At 36.2% G+C, this 19,129-nt stretch overlaps 1 protein-coding gene across 1 annotated transcript; it reads left to right on the top strand.

The window, feature by feature from the left end:
- The first annotated feature begins 8,791 nt into the window (after positions 1-8,791).
- On the top strand, positions 8,792-10,720 carry LOC121778659 (lysine histidine transporter-like 8). The gene is made up of 5 exons (XM_042176046.1): positions 8,792-9,121; positions 9,201-9,334; positions 9,446-9,864; positions 9,955-10,086; positions 10,171-10,720. The coding sequence occupies exons 1-5, from the start codon at positions 8,844-8,846 to the stop codon at positions 10,657-10,659; spliced, it is 1,452 nt and encodes a 483-aa protein (XP_042031980.1). The 5' UTR covers positions 8,792-8,843; the 3' UTR covers positions 10,660-10,720.
- Positions 10,721-19,129: the final 8,409 nt, after the last annotated feature.

Genomic DNA, 19,129 nt, shown 5'->3' with positions numbered 1-19,129 from the left:
TTTTTCCCTAAAATCATCTATAAATACACACATTCATCATCCATTTATCACATCAAATCATCTCTCATTCATCTCTCATTCATAATTCTCATACAAACTATCAACACATTCATCCCTCACTCAAAACCTCAAATGGATTTCACCCATCTTATGGCGGAAGCGGAGCGCGAAGAACAAGAATACTACGAACAACATCGTGCCGCTTACGAAGCATATGTCGCGGCGAATACCCCCGAACCTCCTCTTCAACGAACTAGATCAACTCGCCGCTACATCCATCGTGACCGGGAGGGAGCCCACGAAAGGCTCGTCCGCCGGAAAGACGTCGAAAGAGCCTTCGGGGTCCTTCAAGCCCGATTCAACATTGTGAAGGACCCGGCTCGGCTGTGGTACGTGAATAATGTAGCCGACATCATGTTCACGTGTATTATCTTACACAACATGATTATAGTGACGAAGGGCCTAGGGCGGCTAGCTTCTACGACGAGGATGAAGCCGGAAGCTCAACAGCGAGGTCTCCCCCACGCCGAGGTGAGCATACGACGGTTGGCCAGAGGATCGAGACAAGGCACACAATGCGCGATACCCGTGAAAGGGTTGGTAACGGAAGCGTGCGTTCTAACGGATCACATAATACGGATCTATTTAGCAGATTATTCAGACAAAATCTATTCGCGTAATTATCACATCTATCATGCTCATAACTTGAATTTCAAACATGCTTTAGCACAAATAATCCCTAAAACATGTTTGCTACGGAGTTAGCCAATTTACCTCGTTGATTCTCCAAAGAATCGTCGATTGCTCGCGCCTTCTCCACGATGATCTTCAATACTAGACCACGGATCTTCTAACTGGTGTCCCGAACTGTATTCCGACAACAGGGTGGGCTGATCTTATCGAAACACTAGGACTCAAATAAAGAAGACGAAAATTCCTCATGGAGGAGGAGCTGAAAATCTCACGGAGGAGAAATTCTCTTTGAAAAAATTGTCCCTTTCATTAATTTGGAATGGACGAAATTTTCATGTCATTGATTGTATTTTCTGTCTCATTTATTCTCCTATTTATAATAGTTAACTCAGTCAGGGATCTATGGAAGGTTTTGGATATGGGCTCCCCCAATTAGCTTTTTACCAATTAAATTGAACCCACAATTTAATACAAGCTTATATTGGAATATTACGAGCAGCCACTACAGACGTAATACTGACCTCCCCATCCAAATCCGAAATTACAAGTAATCCGGGTTTCCATTTTGTTTATTATTTATTTCCCGCGCTTAAGATAGAAATGTCCATTAATTAATTAAAGTCTACTATGGACTTAATTAATTAACATATTATTTATTCCAAGAGTGGACTTAGCAAGAAACACTTATTTATTATTCATGGAATTATTAAATTCCAACTGGCCAGTTTCCGAATAATAAAACCTTGTTCAAGCTCCTCTTGATGACATTATCAAATGAGACTCTCCTCGCGCACGATTCAACATAATAGCAATCCTAGCACCGCTAGATAATGATCACCACTACCCAATATACCTGGATCGTTAGGTGATGAAAAACCCGCACCTTTGATAAGTCAAAGTAGTAGATACTCAATATCGTATGCTCAATGCTAACGTACATTGATTAAGAAATAGATATTTATCAAGACCTCGTCTTTCAGTAGATAGCCTAAAGACTCGTCTTGTTGTTAGATCCATTCAGTGCTATACCACACCAACGTCATCTTATCTCAATAAGGCTTAGAAATAATCGGACTGACATTGCAACCTTTCACGATAGGTAGCCAAAGCCTATCTAGGTTGTGAAATTCTTCTTTTTCTTTTGCAAAGCATTGCATAGAACCGACTGTAGTTACCTTAAAGTGGACGACGCCCACAACCAGTCTACTAAGCAAAAGACGTAGGCTTTGTTTACTTCTTATGCATTTAAATGTTTATAAAACATCTTATAAACGCACAAGCAAACACAATATAATAATATATTGATTCTATTCGTGCAAACTGCTCGAATGATACTGAATCGGGTCAAAAGTGGATTGTAGAGTTTTTCCGTACACAAGCAAGATTCTATTCGTGCGAAGTCGCTCGAAACATGCTTTTCAGTATACTAACCCTAACAACCCGAACCCACATTCAGCTACAAGAAGACCTAATCAAACACATGTGGGCGAAATTCGGCAACGAGTAGTGGTTTTTTTAATTTTTAGTATTTTAATTATGTAATTTTTAATTTTTAGGATTTTAATTATGTGGTTTTTATTTTATTTTTCATTTGTAATATTATTTAGGTTTTTTAATGAATTTTAGTATTATGGAAATGTTTTTGTTTAATTGAATTTTAAATTAATTGTGCTCGTACTTGTAGAAGATGACAGCTGTGGGTGTTGTGCTATTGCCAGAGAGCAGACAGAAAAAGTGGGCCTGGGCCCACAACCGTGCTGCTGGCAAGAGCACGGTTGTGGATGCTCTGAGACTCATGTTTCCTAACGTTAATTAGTAATATCGTGCGGAATGTACAGAGTATCATCAATGTTCATAATCGGAAGGATTAGCCTTTCATCCCAATTTATTTTGTGTCATTTTGTTTATTTGTACGGTCCCTAATAATTGTGTCATTTTGTTAATTTTGTTTTGTCCACATTAATGGTCTCATTTTATATTTTACTATTTTTAATAAATGAACCACGTTCGTATAACTCTTCCGCTTATAATATTAAATTCTCATTTCACAAATTTTTTCTTTCCAATTTGTACTACAAAGTCAATCATTTTATTTGTATATTATAAGTCAGATATATCTCTTTTTTTTTATAATAATTAACTCATTCATCTTTTCTATTTTATCTCTTTATCTCTCTTACTTTATTTTCTCTTTTACTTTATTCTTTTTTTATTATCTTTCTTATGTTATTACTATTTACTCCCTCCATACCATAAAATAGGGAGAAATGGAAATAAAAGGCCGTTGCAGTATTGTTAGTGAAAAATAAGTTTCACTAATATAAGAAAAAAACTTACCAAATATCAAAAGTGACTAATCTTATGCGGCGGACCAAATAAAAAAGGTGATTATTTTTATTAGCTGAAGGAAGTATAATTTAATTTACTAAACATCAATCTAAATTCTTATGCTAAAATAAAAGTGTCTCACTTAGATTGGAAGGGAGAGAATATTGAATTTGGGATGGTGAATTAGATATCAAACATAGTCTGCTCATCTATAGGAAGGAATACCTACAAATTATACTTCATCTGTCCAAAAAAATAATCTCATTTATAGACGATACGAATTTTAATGAGACATTAGTAAAATATGGGAGAGTTGCATTGTGGATGCTTTAAAATATGGGAGAAAGGAGAAAAACTAATAAAATATGAGAGGAAAACTCATCATTTTTAGAAATAAGAGACTATTTTTTTTTGTAGATATTCAAAAATGGTAAATTGAGAATTTATCGTGGATGGGGTATAGTACATATAGATATTTATGGTTACATTGCAAAAAAATAAATAAATATTACTACTATCTCTGTTTCTTGTAAACACTTCTTTCGGCAAGGAGATTAAAAATAGTGTGTTAAGTGGATGTGAATAAAACAAGAGAGATAAAGAGAGAATAAAGTAAGAAAGTATAAATGACTCAATGATCTTAGAACTTGCAAAAATAGAAAAATAACTCAATTATCGTGCAATGAAAGGAGTACTACTTATAAATCTGTGCAATGTACTCCTTAATTCCGTTCCTTGTTAATTGAGTTATTTTTATTTTAAAAAATTCTAATTAAGATGATTGAGTCATTTTTATTTTTGGCGAAAAGTAATACTAGTCTTTTCTACTTTATTTTCTTCATCTCTCATACTCTCCCCGTCTCATAAAAATATGTACATTTGAAATGACACAAAAATTAATAAACAATTGGTAAAGTAAGGGAGATGAGGAGAAGAATAGTTCAAGTAGTTTTAATGGATAGCAAGATCCTCATTATTATTAGTGTATAATTAGTTGTAATGGTGGATCGTAGTAGTATAAGTTAGTAAGTAAATTGATATATAGTTAAAGAGTTGGGGACAACTTTCTATAAATGGAAATGCCCTTATTTTCATGGAATTGACGAAAATTAAAAATGTACATATTTTTATGAGACTAAAAGAGTATTTTATTCACTCTTTTATTTTTTTTACTCTACTTAATATACTCAGATATTAAACATTTTTTTCTTAATGTTTGTGTTTATAGGTGACTCAATTAAGAAGGAATAGGTAAAGTACAACTGCTAATAGAGTAGTGGATATGATTAAAAGTGAAAATCTAAGTGGATGCCAAAGCAAGCTTTATGCAAGTTAATTATTATTATCAGTAACTCTATGGATTATAATAAAAAAAAGAGTTGGTTATATTCATTTTTTATTTAAGAACATGATAATGGATTTTATAATGCAAAAGTGATTTTTAATGATCAATCAACAGTCAGACTTATGCTTTTCCCAAACGACTACATTGGTTTTGATTGGTGAATAAAAAGGCTAAAAGAAATCCACTCATAATTTTGTGGTAGTTCTTGATCCAGTGATTTGAACCTTTTAAAAATTATTTTCTCCTTACCCCATCATCTCCTCAATCTTTAATCAGTTGAATGAATGACTTCTCCCAGGTCGAATTTGGCCATCAAAAATATCTTTAAATTGGGGAGACAATTTTTGAATAATTTTACAAGTAATGAAGATATATATTATAATTCACCTCAATATAACGGAGGTGAAATAGTAGCCTCACAAGATGATTTCATAGGATATGTTTAAATTTTATATAATAAAGTATGTACTAATTTATCAATCATAAAAATCAACACCAATTCAAATCAGTTTAAGAAAATTGATCAAATTAGGGGTGAGCATTCGGGTTTCGGTTCGATTTTTTACCTAAACCTAACTAAAACCGAAACACCGAATTTAGTTCAAAACCCAAACTGAACCGAACCTGAAAAACCGAAAAACCGAAACCAAAAAACCGAAAACCGAACTAAACCGAAATAACTGAAATTAATTTTAAAAAAACCGAAAAACCAAAAAAAACATACATATATTAATATATTTATATAATATATTTTATTTTATATATACCACTTATAAAAAAATATATTTGAAATATAAAATTAATAAAATATATATAATACATATTATATAAAATATATTAAAAGAAAATATATATAATTCGATTTTTCGATTTTTTTTTCCGCCCGAACCGAAAAACTGAAATTTTTATATTTTTTAAATCGAATCGAACCGAAAAACACTAACCGAATTTCAAAATTTCGGCTTGATTCATTCGGTTATTCGGTTTCGGATTTCTCCCCTAGATCAAATCCATCGTGGATAATTTTAGAGTAGTTTGCTTTGTTGTTTCATGAAAATTATTAGAAGGTGGTTAATGGCGTCATGACATGGCATCACTGCAGACGTCAGGAGGAATGCTTTATGTTGTTAAAATTAGCTATAAAAGTGGTTTATACTTTTAATAAAAAGATGGTCAAATTTGAACTAACCAATTTTATTAGCATGACCAATTGTTAAAAATGTAATTTGATTCAAACATAACATTATTGTCCCATCACTGAATTTTATAATTAGTCCCTGAAAAATTTGATTTCCTTTTTTTAATTCTTAAAGTAGAAATCACTTTACGGAAAAAAAAAATCAAATACGAAGGGTCTCTATGAGTAGGTTTGGATCCCTTGCTATGGCTGATAGCATAACAAGGGAGGTTGTTCCATCCATCCTATTATTTTATATTTAAATTATTATACTCTTTTCGTCTCTCAAATTTTGTCATAGTTTAACCGGGCACGAATTTTAAGAAATGTAATGAAAAGTGGGTTTAAAAAGTCGGTAGGGTGTGGTATCTACTTTTAAAGTACTCCCTTTGTCCCACAAAGATTGTCCCATTTTTCTATTTCCGTCTGTCTCACAAAATTTGTCTCATTTCACTTTTTAACAATTTTGGTAGTGGACCCTCATATTCCACTAACTCATTCCTACTCACATTTTATTATAAAACTAATATATAAAAGTAGGCCCCACATTCCACTAACTTTTTCAACTCACTTTTCATTACATTTCTTAAAACAGGTGCTCGGTCAAAATGAGACGATCTTTGTGGGACGGAGGGAGTATTATTTTTATAATAAAATGTGAGTGAGAATAAGTTAGTACTGCCAAAAATGGTAAAAATTGAAATGTGACAAATTTTGTGAGACGGACGAAAATGAAAAAATGTGTGAAGATTTCAGGGACGGAGGGAGTATTAAAATGTTAATTTCTTTTTTTTATATAAATAATTTGATGGGTGTGTATATTTAGCACAACTCTTGCTGTGCAAAACAGGGGATTCCCTAAGGCAGAATGTACGAGTCTATTAATGTAATAAGTACTCCCTCTGTTCCATAGTAGATGTCATACTTTCCTTTTTAGTTTGTCCTATAAAAAATGTTACATTTCTTTTTTTGGAAAAAGTTCTCTTTCACATTAATATAAATATATTATTTTCTCTTTCCACTTAATACATAAAACAATACCTCCTAAAATTTCATGTCAATCCTCAAGGGTGACATCTACTATAAGACAGAGGGAGGGAGTAGATCTTTCTTTACTACTTTGTGATATAGCCATCATTCTTGTAATTATGGAAACCAAGGCAATCTTAAAGAAATCTGACTTTTATTAATTAAAATGATGATAGTTACGTCAAAAAGTAATAATGAGAACCAAGGCAATCTTAAAGAAATCTGACATTTATTAATTAAAATGATGATAGTTACATCAAAAAGTAATAATGAGAAAGGAAAAAGACTTGTCGTCCTTCATTGATTCTGGGGCAAAATAGTTAATAGATCATCCACGATAAGGACGGGTGTCTCGGCGTACACCCAAAAACACCTCATGCCACACGTCATAAGGACATCCCACAACACTGCCACGTCATAAGAACATTTCACTGTATAAGCGGACATCCCCAAGGACATCCCGGCTAACAAGAATAAAAATTTATAAATTCACAAATATGCAATTTACAAAATTAAAATTTCGATACGAATACGGGAAAATTGCAACCATTTTATTTAAATAAAAAAACATACATAATTATTTTTTTAAAAAATACATAGTTAATAATAAAATCGGAAATTGGGACGTCCGCCGCGGCGTCCGTCGTGTCACCGCAATAGCGGACGTCACAGCGGACGTCCGCTCACACCAGCGGACGAACTCTCGTTCGCTGCCGACATCCGCGTCCGCCCCAAACGCTGCAATAGCGGACGTCCGGCACGCCGGTTCGACGTCCGCAGGGACATCCGCTATTGCGGATGCAGAGGCTTCATACGTGATTTTTTTCGTAATTATTTCTATTTCAAGGATCTTAAAGGTACTAGTCTTATTTTCTGGATTCATTATGAAATTCCCTCCAAAGACATATACTACATTACTTTCAAATTAAATCTAGAGTGAATATAAGAAACCTTTTTCTACTCTTACAGTGTAACAATATTAAAGGATATCATTTCATCTTTTCAATATGAACTAATTTTTAAATATCCAACAATAATTCCACTCCATATATAAATTTGGGGTGAGGTGCTGCTCCACACAAAAAATAAAATAATTAAAGAAATAAAATAAAATAAATATATATTATTTTAATTGTTTGTATGGAGCTGCTGTGCTGAAATGCACAGCAGAGGATCCCACCCCATAAATTTGTTGTAGCATGGCGAGAAATTTCCCATCACTTCACTTGATAGCAATAATTCCCAAGACTTTTCAAAGAAAAGAAATTTATATAACATTCATAGTATATACTTTTTTCCAAATGAATGTACTTGCACATAGAAAATTCATTGCACACATATCTAATAGAGCAAATAAATCTGCCCTAGAAAATCAAGGGCCTCGCATAATTAAAGGACCATTATTGTTCACACCTCCCTTAATCTTTAATTAAATAAACTTATCACCACTTTTATACACAAAAATTGACTAAAATGACTTTGTTCGGTTTAAAAATCAATTATACTTTACTGCCCCTCATATATTTTATTTCATCCAGGTCACTCGTGTGCCCTTGGAGGTCCCAAATTTGTGTATCTTAGACGTAACAATAGATGTAAAAATATAAGACATAAAATGAGAAATTGTGTGAAAAATATGATTCGTTTTCCTCATGTGCAAGTTTTATTAAAGGAAAAGATTTCATTTTGTTTTCCTCATGTTTTTTTTGTCATTATATGACATGTTTTTCAGAAAATATTTTTTTCAGCTATCAAATCTATCGATTTCTCTTGCTCTCTTTGAGAAGAACCAAACAAGAAATGCACTACGTGTCATGCCCTTGTCTCTATTATTTCATCAAAAAATTTTGATTTTAATAAAAGCAGCCAATACCATTGTGGGATTGGTCTAACATTCACTTTATACTTTCCTCCACTCTTTGATCTTTGTAATATTCATGGGAAACTTCGCTTCACGACATCAAACAAACCCAAAATTGGTATAAATTGTGTGACCACTTACAAATGACGTAATAAAATTGATTCTGAGCTGAGATTTCATCGTTCAAATATGCATCAACTTATTATCTAAAAAGTTAACCCAACATCATGTCTGTATCATGTACCCAGAAAAAATGAAACAAATTAAAGTACTGTGAGGGCCCATAAATTATTTAATCAACAAAATAAAAAAAGTTGGAACTCAATTCTATATAAACCTCAGTATCTCATATTGATTCTTAAGAGTGACTAAATATTTCAGCCAGATTCAAAAGTGATACTGTAATAAAAATGAGTGAACTAGTTGATTCTACTACACCAAGAAGCCCGTTTTCGAGTGCAGGCCGAATGATGACTCCTCTGGCTAGCCCGATGAAAAAGGCCATAACTAGCATGCAAACTTATCTTGAAGAAGTAGGGCACCTCACCAAGCTTGATCCCCAGGATTCGTGGCTTCCAATCACGGAGTCGAGAAACGGGAATGCTTACTACGCTGCATTCCACACCCTCAGTTCCGGTATCGGATTCCAGGCTCTCCTTCTTCCTCTAGCTTTCACAACCCTCGGCTGGTAAATTTTCGGTGCAAAGATGTTCACCATTTTATGTATAGTTGAAGAAGTATAGGATAACTAACCTTACTTTATTCAGGGTTTGGGGAATTCTCAGCCTGTCTTTGGCATTCATTTGGCAATTATACACCTTATGGCTACTGATACAGCTCCATGAATCCGTTCCTGGAACGCGCTACAGCCGATACCTCAGGCTGTCCATAGCTGCTTTTGGTAATTATCCTATTATACTACCTGTACAGAAATTACAATGGAAAAAGATGAGTAAACTAAGCATATTCTGGAAATATACTGATGCCTGAAAATCTTGTTGATTTTTTCTAGGGGAAAGATGGGGGAAAATACTGGCCCTGTTTCCAACTCTTTACCTAGCAGGTGGAACCTGCGTTAGCCTAATAATGATAGGAGGAAGCACATTGAAAATCTTTTTCCACACAGTATGTGGCAATACTAATACACTCTCATTAGTGGAGTGGTACCTTGTGTTTGTGTGCTCAGCAGTGATCTTGGCTCAGCTCCCCAACCTCAACTCCATCGCTGGAATTTCTCTTGTAAGTGCAATCACCGCGGTGACATACTGTACTCTAACATGGGTCCTGTCAGTGTCCAAAGCCAGGCCACCTGGTGTATCATATGAGCCCGTATGGACGAAATCGGAAGTTGGGAATGTTTCAAGCATTTTAAATGCTCTTGGAATCATAGCGTTTTCTTTCAGGGGCCACAACCTTGTGCTAGAGATTCAGGTAAAGAAATTTATGTGATGTTTCTGTTTGGCAAGGGGGGGAGGGGGTTGTTTACTGATAGGAATGATGTTTTTGTGTTGTTGTTTGCAGGGAACCATGCCTTGGACTGCCAAGAATCCATCTAGTTTGCCGATGTGGAAAGGAGTGAAGGTTTCGTATATGATAATTGCCTGCTGCTTGTTTCCAATGGCCGTAGGGGGCTATTGGGCTTATGGGAATTTGGTATCATCTTGATCCCTGGAAATAATATAATAGAATCAATCGAATTAGATAGAATCATATTCTAAAGCATTTGAAATCTTACAGATACCCACGAATGGAGGGATGTTGAGTGCGTTGGATAAGTACCACAGGAACGACACACCAAGGGTGGTTTTGGGGTTGACAAGCCTATTCTTCGTGATCAACAGCCTGACCTCATTCCAGATATATGCCATGCCAGCCTTTGATAATATGGAGTTCAGGTATACGAGCAAAAACAACGGGCCATGCCCATGGTGGCTGAGAGCAGGTATAAGAGTGTTTTTTGGCTGCCTCACATTGTTCATCTCAGTGGCTCTGCCATTCTTGAAAAACCTGGCTGGGTTGATTGGAGGGATTGCCTTACCTGTTACTCTGGCATATCCATGCTTGATGTGGATTAGGATCAAGAATCCCCAAAGATACAGCTCGATGTGGTGGCTGAATTGGACACTTGGCTCTCTGGGAATGATCTTGAGCATCCTGCTAGTGTTCGGGGCAATTTGGACAATAGCAACCCAAGGAATCAGGGTCCATTTCTTCAAACCAGAATAACTGAATAATCAAATTTTCTGTCTGTCACCTGCACTTTTTACTGAAAAATTAATGCCATCTTATTCAGAGATGGCTGAGACTGCTTCCTAAAACATTTCCATAATTGGATAAGCAATCAGAAGAATTCACAATCTCGCATACAACATCAGGAACAGGTCAGATCAAAAATCGATATGAAAACTTACCTATAGTCAAGAAAAATAATAAATGGCAATTAAACCAGGATAAGGAATGTGTCTGGAGGATTTACTAAATTCATTTCCTAATCAGCAAGGTTCAACTAATAATATTACATTCCATATAAATCAATCAAACGAAACGCTACGGACCAGAAAGCACTTCCTCAGGAAAATCTACAAGAGTCGATTCTTTTGCCAAAAGTTTCCACAGAAGTGACAGCTACATAGACAATGGTAAAAGCATCATCTGCTGCTTCTTCCGAGCCAGTCTAACTTGCTTTGTGATTTTCATACATAAAACCGATACTAGTGTAATACATAACAAAAGCACACCTAGCCTTAAATGCCTAAAATATTGATGCACTATTTATTAGCACTAAAAATACCTGCAAGTTTACTGGGTAGATCTAATATAGCTAAAGGTCAGTACCGGGATATCGAACACAGTGAATAAGATTGCAACTGACTATCATATACTAAGCGTCATATACTATTTAGAGACACGGAGTTTTTGATTTTGAATTTTATAAACTAGACAAACAAAAAAACAGAAAGCATAAAAATAAAATAATACAAAGCAGACAAAAGAATGTAGAATTTTAGAATCCAACTACTATGACATAGTGATGATTAATCTTATAGAACCTTTACCTTTATGTGTCTCTAGAATTATTAGGAAAGTCGCGATTCTAGAATAAGCCCTCTCTCGAGTGCACGTATTCAGTAGATTAGACTATAACTATCAAAGTCTACTTCCAATAGATTAGATTCTAACTCCTTAAGTTCCTAAGACTCAAGCCCTCACAAAGGGTCCCCTCTCTCGAGTGCAGATTAACCTATGTGTTGTACTCGTTCCTTTTACCACGTAAAACTAGCTATCTCTCAATTAATCTAGTTAAACGAACTTAGTTCTCAAGTTGTGCAGACAAAAGAACAATAAAAGCACAAGAACAAGCAAAATAATCACAAGAGCTAGGAAAATGTTCAATTCAATAAATCAAAACACATGTATAATAGTTTTCACCAAAAAAAATCTACAAAGCATATTTAACTACTCATAGACAAGTAGTAAAAACAATAATAAAAACACTAGACGTGAAAGAAATTGATAAAACCCAAGGTTGAATCTTCAATCTTCAGTCTTCTCTTGCTTGGATCTGGGATCTGCAGAACTCCACTCCAATGGAAGATGGATGAATTATTTGTGGAAGATAGAATGGAAGAATGTGTAGAGGAGGAGAAGGATTGTAGGATCTGAGATGGAGGGATGGAAGAAGGTGTAGAGATGGAGATGGAGAATGATTGAAGGCTCTGAGATAAAGATTATGAATTAGGTTCAGAGGTATTTATAGGCTGGAAAAAGGTTTATTTTTGATAAATTTCGTGCCCTACAAGAAATAGGAGAGATTTGGCTTCACAATATAATAATTTCTTTTCTTCCGTGAATGTCCGCATAAATTCCCGTCAGCTTTGACTGCACTGCGCAACGTTCGTAGAATTGTCATAACTTTCTCCACAGAACTCCGATTGAGATATGCAAGATATCCACGCGAAGCTCTTTCGAAGACGAAGAGAATGACATGTAGTAAGAACTGACTGGACTTCAAAATCGCTGGCAGAATGGGCTGGAACAGAGGCTGCTGCATTTTGGCATTTTTTCACCTTTTTCTATCTTTTTCTATCATTTATCAACAAACACGTCAAAAATACCAAATGTATAACATATGCAATTTAAGAACATAATTTGCACGATTGACATTTAAAACAAGTCAAATCTAGTCCTTAAAACATGCAAAATCTGTGTTTGTCAAATATAATGAAACAACTGCGAAGACGAAGAGTGCTAAAATGACAAGCTCCCATATGAAAAAAAGATTGCAACATCTACCCTGCAACCAGAAAGAAGCAAAATATGAAAAAACAGAAAACATACTAGAGGTGACTATGTTTTATTCAAAAACAATTCAATTCATCTCATTTTGGAGGAAGGGTCAGTGTAGGTGAAAAAGTAAATAGTTTAGAAGGGTAAGAATTAGCTTGAGCATAAAACAATTGCAAACAATCTCATCCAAAAACAAGATACTCATGAATATAACAAATTTAATATCTGCAGAAACAAAGCCAAACAAGTATAAGTTGTAGCGAATTACAATCAGCTAATTCTAGAAAAAAAATCACTTTGCTATGTGCAAATAAACATTGAAAGTAAGTTTATTCAATTACCTAAAGAAGCTGGTTTATTCAATTATCAGTACTAATAACTAAATGGTAATTTGTAATAACATATTGCAAAAGATTAGATCTTAGTAAGCATTATTATAAATGCAGAATGAGTAACATTCAAGCTCCTGAACATTATGGTTGCCTCAATTTTTGTATTGAAATTACCATCCAGTTAAGATACAAAGGGTTTTAGAATCATATATATAAAAATGAAAATCAAAATTGTCAATTATCTTGGAGAAATCTGAAATTCAAACTATTTGTGTAAGTTTCAGAAATCTCCAAATCATTAGGATTCCAGATAATTAAGAAAAATAAAAATAACAAGATCTAATTCAAGTCGAATTTCAATGTAGTAATTGACAAGCTCGGAAATAAATAATGAAAGAAAATAAAAGCTGTTAGTTTATTGAGCTGATCAAGGAGACATTGCGGTGAAGCTACAGCTTGATCAAGGAGGCAAGCTGATCAAGAAAAAAAAAGGGAGATGTGACTTGATCAAGGAGTATAGATACAGCTTGACCAAGGAAAAGAGAAAGCAGTTTCCAGAAACTAGCCGTTGTGCTAAAAACGAGAGTGACCGTTGAATTAGCGGTTACAACAGAATTTGGAAGGCGGTTGAGCTGAATTGATCGAGCCTAATTCCTTTAAGTAGCGACGATGCTTCCACTCATTCAACAACAACAGAATTCAAGAGAGATAGAGTAGAGAGGAGAAGTTTTTCCAACTGTGCATTTGTGCTTTCGAAGCAAGTCGACTTCGAGCGAGTTGAGAAAGTTCTTTACTTGCAAATCTCCGAGAGAATTGAGTGTTCTTTCTTGTAAATCATTTTGAGTGATCAATAAACACATACACTGGTTTTCTGCCCGTGGACGTAGGCCTAGAGCCGAACCACGTAATTGTTGTGTTTTTACTTTTCTTGTTGCAGTTTATTTAATCGTGCAACTAGTGTCTCACAACTATTCGATCCACATTCACAAAAGCAGTGAAGGAAAAGGTGGAAATTGGAGAAGAGAAGAAATGCCTAGAAGAGGCGAGATTGGAGGTGGAGGAGAATAAGGAAAAGGAAGGCCAATCGTGCTTGGATCGAGTCTGATACTCTCTAAGCTGCTCCGCCAACTTCGATCGCGTTATCATCCTCAAGCCTCGGAGTTGTCCTCTACTACACTGGAATTATTCTCAACATCGCCGATTCTTTGCCTCTTTGCATCATTGATTTTGTTTGATTTGAGTTATACGCTGTGATTTTGATGTGATACGAAAATAAGAATGAAATATTCCCTTCCCAATATCATATGTCCCGGGTTTTCATTTTAGTTGAATTAAAAGTAGGGATGCCAATTTAACCCAAAATCTATATGGGCCCGAATAGCCAGGTAAAATTAATGGGTTAGGGCTATAATTTTATAACCCGAATACAAAACGGGCTAAACGGGTTAGTCCGAATGGGTTGGCGAGTTAAACAGGTTGGCCCGAACGGGTTGTGGGTCGGCCCGATGGGTTACAACTTTTAATTAAAAAATATTAACTTTTAGAAGTTTTTTGTATTTTTGAATTTCATGTGGCACAATCACTATGCTTATTCAATCTTCATTCTACACTTTCCACTCGATCCCACAATATCAACTTTCAAGTACCATCTCGACTCATTATTCCATCGTCCGATCATCTGACACTACACTCCAACCACCACTTAAAGCCAATCAACAAAAAATTAAGAACTAATCCATCAAAATCTTAATATATTTATCATTTTAATAATGATTCATATAAGATATGATTTTTAATTTTCATAAAGAATTAATTATGAATAATGCCAAAATAATGACACTAACACAAGCTATATTATTGAAGAAAATATGAAAATTTGAAAATTATATATGATTTTAATAACCAAGAAAAAAATATCTAAAATGTAAAATAATTTATAGAGGAAAGTTTTGATACAAGAGATTATTTTCGAAAGTTTTTAGGCTCGAATAGCCAGATGGGTTAGCCCGAAACCCGGTGGGTTAAGGTTAGGGTTGAAAATTTATGACCCGAAAAATCGATAACCCGAATAGCCCGCACCCAAATAGCCCGGCAACTCGAACGGGTTAGCCCGATTGACATCCCTAGTTAAAAGCGATTTTGATTCAATTATGCATTTTAATTATTTTTTTTATTATTGTAAAAATAATACTCTCTCCGTTCCACATTACTTGAGTCGTTTCTTTTCGGCACGAGATTTAAGAAAGTTTTATTTAGTGAGTTAAATAAAGTAGATGAGAGAATAAAGTAGGAGAAAAAAGAGAGAGTAAAGTAAAAGAAAGAGTAAAGTAGGTGTGATTAGATGTTTTGTTTTTAGCCAAAAATAGAAATGACTCAACTAACTTGAGACAACCCAAAACGGAATACGACTCAAGTAACTTGAGACGAAGGGAGTATATTAAAACAAAATAAAATAAGAAAAATATTTTAGAGACATAATGGCAATGCCATAACGAGGTTAAAATAGTAATTTGATATTATATTATATTTATTATTAAATCTATGTTTTACATAAATACTATTTTACCCTTATGGTTATAAAACGTGTATTTCTTTTTAATTAAGGAATGTGAGTGTTTTAATGAGATTTGTTAAATTAAGTGCCTTGCATTTAATTACATTTCAAAGATTTTTATTTCATTAGTTGTCAAGTTCTCTCTCCTCTTTTCTAATTATATGCCTATCAATATATTATCACTTTCTTCTTCTTCTTCAATTATAATTCTTTTATTAATAAATTTTAATTTTCTTCTTCTCCAAATATAATTCTCTACAAACAAAATATCTCTTTTCCAATTTTCTCAATTTTTATTTTCTATAATAATTAAAAAAAATTATTTACACCAATTTATCACATACAGATTACATACGCATTTGATTAATTCCCTTTGCTTTGTCTCTTCCTAAATTAAAATTCTTTATGTAAATTAAAAATCCTATTTGATATATTCATTTCCTTCGTTAGCTCTACTACAAATTTCTAAATATGATTCCCATAAACAAATTTTGTCATTGATAAGGCTCGTTTCATGCATCTATTTTAGATATAAATTCTGTGTTTTCTACGGTGCTAACACGCATTTATAAGTCCAGGTGTGTGAAATATTCTGCCGGACCCAGGAACGTGTTCTATTTACCAGGGCAGAGGAAACGAGAGCAAAAAGTGAAGAAAAGGAGTAGAATCCTCGAGGGCATAAACGTCAAACCACAAAAACCGATTGCCCTAGGGATTGGAGCCGTGCCTATAAATACGAGGAAAAATATCAAAGAAGGAGAGTTTTGTTTTTTTGGGAAGAGAGGCTCTTCGTTAGAAAATTCCTTAGGTGTTTCGGGTCGCTCTCTGAAATCACTCACTTAGCTCACGCACTTGGTTACATGGGAGATCTGGGGTAGAATAGTGTGGTGTTTTGTTCAGTTGGAAGGTGTAACACTGTTGTCTCGCTGTTTTAGGAAACTCATTTACTTGACCCAGGAAATTTGGTGAATATTCTAAGGTTGAATTTGGTTCAAATCATGCAGACATTTATACTCTACATACTTCCAATTCTCCTAATCTGATAGTTAGAATAAACTAGATTTAATTTCCCAGGCCCAGTAGTTAAACCTCAACCCTCTTGTTGCGTGGCAGCATCCGAACCTCCAAAAAGTTCTCTCAATGCATTCTAACCCTTCCGTCCTCGTGGATTCGATCTCGACTTCCCTATACTTGCCAATAGTGTAGAGGGTTGAGGTTTTGAAGCGGGGTTGCTGTGACAACGACTGCATTATGAAAGTTCATGATCTCCTAGACCATGTGCTCTAGCGAATCCTCTGAACCTAAGAATATACCATTAAAAGACACAGTCATCTTACCTGCCGCTCCAAATGGCGCCGTTGCCGGGGATGGATGACGTTATTTATGTTTGCATTTAGAGATTTTTGGCGTACATAGTTTTAATTTGTTTTTTTTTCATTTTCTTTTCAGTTTATGAGCAGAGGTACAAGGTCTGGACATCGGAATAGCTCATTTGGTTGGAAAGCGCCCAAAATAGTTGGCAGATCAAGAAAACAGTCTCCCATGTTACGACCCGATATGGGTTGACAACAGGAGATCCAGTCTAGCTGAGTTCGGAAAGTGACGACGACCTAGTCCCGCCCATTAAGGAGGAAGTCGAGTCAACTGCAGACTCAGACGAAGAAGGAACCGTCAAAATGGTGGCTGAACCAGACAACGATCCAGAGATCGGTTCGCTCAACGCTCATTTGAACGGCGAGCCGACACAAGCAATAGTGATCACCCCAACTCAGAGGTTGATAGACATCAAGACCAATGTACTGGCAGTTATTCCACACTTCTATGGCCGCAAGATAGAATGTCCCCACGATTTTCTACACGAGTTTTGCAAGCTCTGCAGCATTCAGAAGAGGCCGCCCAACTCTACCGAGGAAGATTATAGGCTACGTGCTCTTCCTTTCGCACTGAAGGGAGAGACGAACACCTGGCTACTGAGGCTTCCGACAAACTCTATAAACTCTTGGGCGGACTTCAGGCTACTATTCTTGGGCTACTTTTTCCCATCGAATAAGACGAATGCAATCAAGAAGGAGATTCTAGCATGTCGACGAGATTATGATGAGTCTCTAAGACAGTATTGCTCGCGTTTCAAGGGATTGCTCGATTCATGCCCTAACAACCGAATGTGCGAAGCAGAGGTTTACAACATCTTTTCTGAAAGGGCGAATCTGGAATCCAAGGATTTACTAAACTCTTCAGCGGGGAAAATTTCACCAAGAAACGAGTAAGCGAGGCCCGAGAGATTTTGGGTAGGCTAATCGATGCTAAGAAGGCGTACGACTCACCTCGCACCATCCTTAAGAGGGGAGTGTAGAGGCAGTGAACGTGCAGAGTGAAGACAAGATAGATGCGGGGATAGACAAGCTGGAGAAGGCAATTCTGATCGCCTTAGGGAAGAACAATTCCTCAGACCCAGGAGAGAAGATCAAGCAAATGCCAGGTCCAGAGGAAGTATACCATTGCTATGTTCAGCAAAGCGAGGGAGATACCCAAGCTCAGGCGAATGCCATGGGAAGCTGGAATCCTAACGGAAGTTGGAACCCAGGCAGGCAAAGGGATGCTCCCTGGAGGGATCACCCAAACTTCAGATGGTCCGAATCTGCCACCCCAACAACAGAGCAACTATTCAAACCCTCAGGAACAACAACCGAACTGGGTGAACAGAAATCAAGAGGGGAACAATTGGGGCAACCGGCAGCAACAACCTAGCAAGTTCATACATGCCGCCACATCAGAGAAATTACCAAGGCAACCCTCATAATTCTCAGAACAACCATCAAGGCCACCAGGGACAGAATCTGCAATACAACAACCCTGGAGGTCCAGGAAACTTTCGCCCGAATCAGGGGCATGACCCAAACCACCCTCAAGGGCCGAATACCAGCCAGCAGAGCTCCAGACAGCCGAAAAGCATTAATGAATTAGTGAATGATCTGGTGAACTCGCAATAGCACATTTAGAACAACATGCAGTCCAACAATGACGTGGTACATAAGCTTCAAGATGCGCAAACCGAGCAGAAGGCAGCCATGGACATGTTAGCAAAATAGCTCTCTCAGATCGCGACTTCTTTGAGCGAGATGCGCGGGAACGAAGGAAGGATCCCCACCTCGGTTAAACCACCAGATAGGGCGAACATCAGCCAGATAACCCTGAGATCGGGGCGAGGATATGACGGTCCAAGTGTGAAGAAGGATGAGAGATCAACTCCAACTCCACTGGAGAAGGAAACCGGAACAGAGGAAACCGGAACAGGGGAAGCTGAAACAGGGGAGGTCAGAACAGAGGATGATGACCAAGACAAGAACGGTGAAAAACCAGTACACCAAGAAGCTGACCAACACTTCTCAGGCCCAGGAGTTGAGGTGGAGATAGAAGAAATCATGAGAGAGATGAGAGAATCTTCCAAGGGAGACGTTAGCAAGTAAAACCCTTTCCCTACAGAGGGGAACTTAAGAAGAAAAAGGAGGATCCAACGGACTTC

The sequence above is a fragment of the Salvia splendens genome, chromosome 19 (assembly GCF_004379255.2).
Source record: "Salvia splendens isolate huo1 chromosome 19, SspV2, whole genome shotgun sequence".
NCBI lineage: Eukaryota > Viridiplantae > Streptophyta > Magnoliopsida > Lamiales > Lamiaceae > Salvia > Salvia splendens.
The sequence above is the reverse complement of the archived record's forward strand: the minus strand, read 5'-3'. Positions and strand labels throughout refer to the sequence as shown.

Excerpts from the sequence above, each read along its gene's own strand:
- LOC121778659 (XM_042176046.1), top strand. The coding sequence starts at position 8,844 with ATGAGTGAACTAGTTGATTCTACTACACCAAGAAGCCCGTTTTCGAGT. Across the intron at positions 9,335-9,445 it reads GCTGTCCATAGCTGCTTTTG|GGGAAAGATGGGGGAAAATA; the intron begins GTAATTATCCTA and ends GATTTTTTCTAG. Across the intron at positions 10,087-10,170 it reads ATTGGGCTTATGGGAATTTG|ATACCCACGAATGGAGGGAT; the intron begins GTATCATCTTGA and ends GAAATCTTACAG.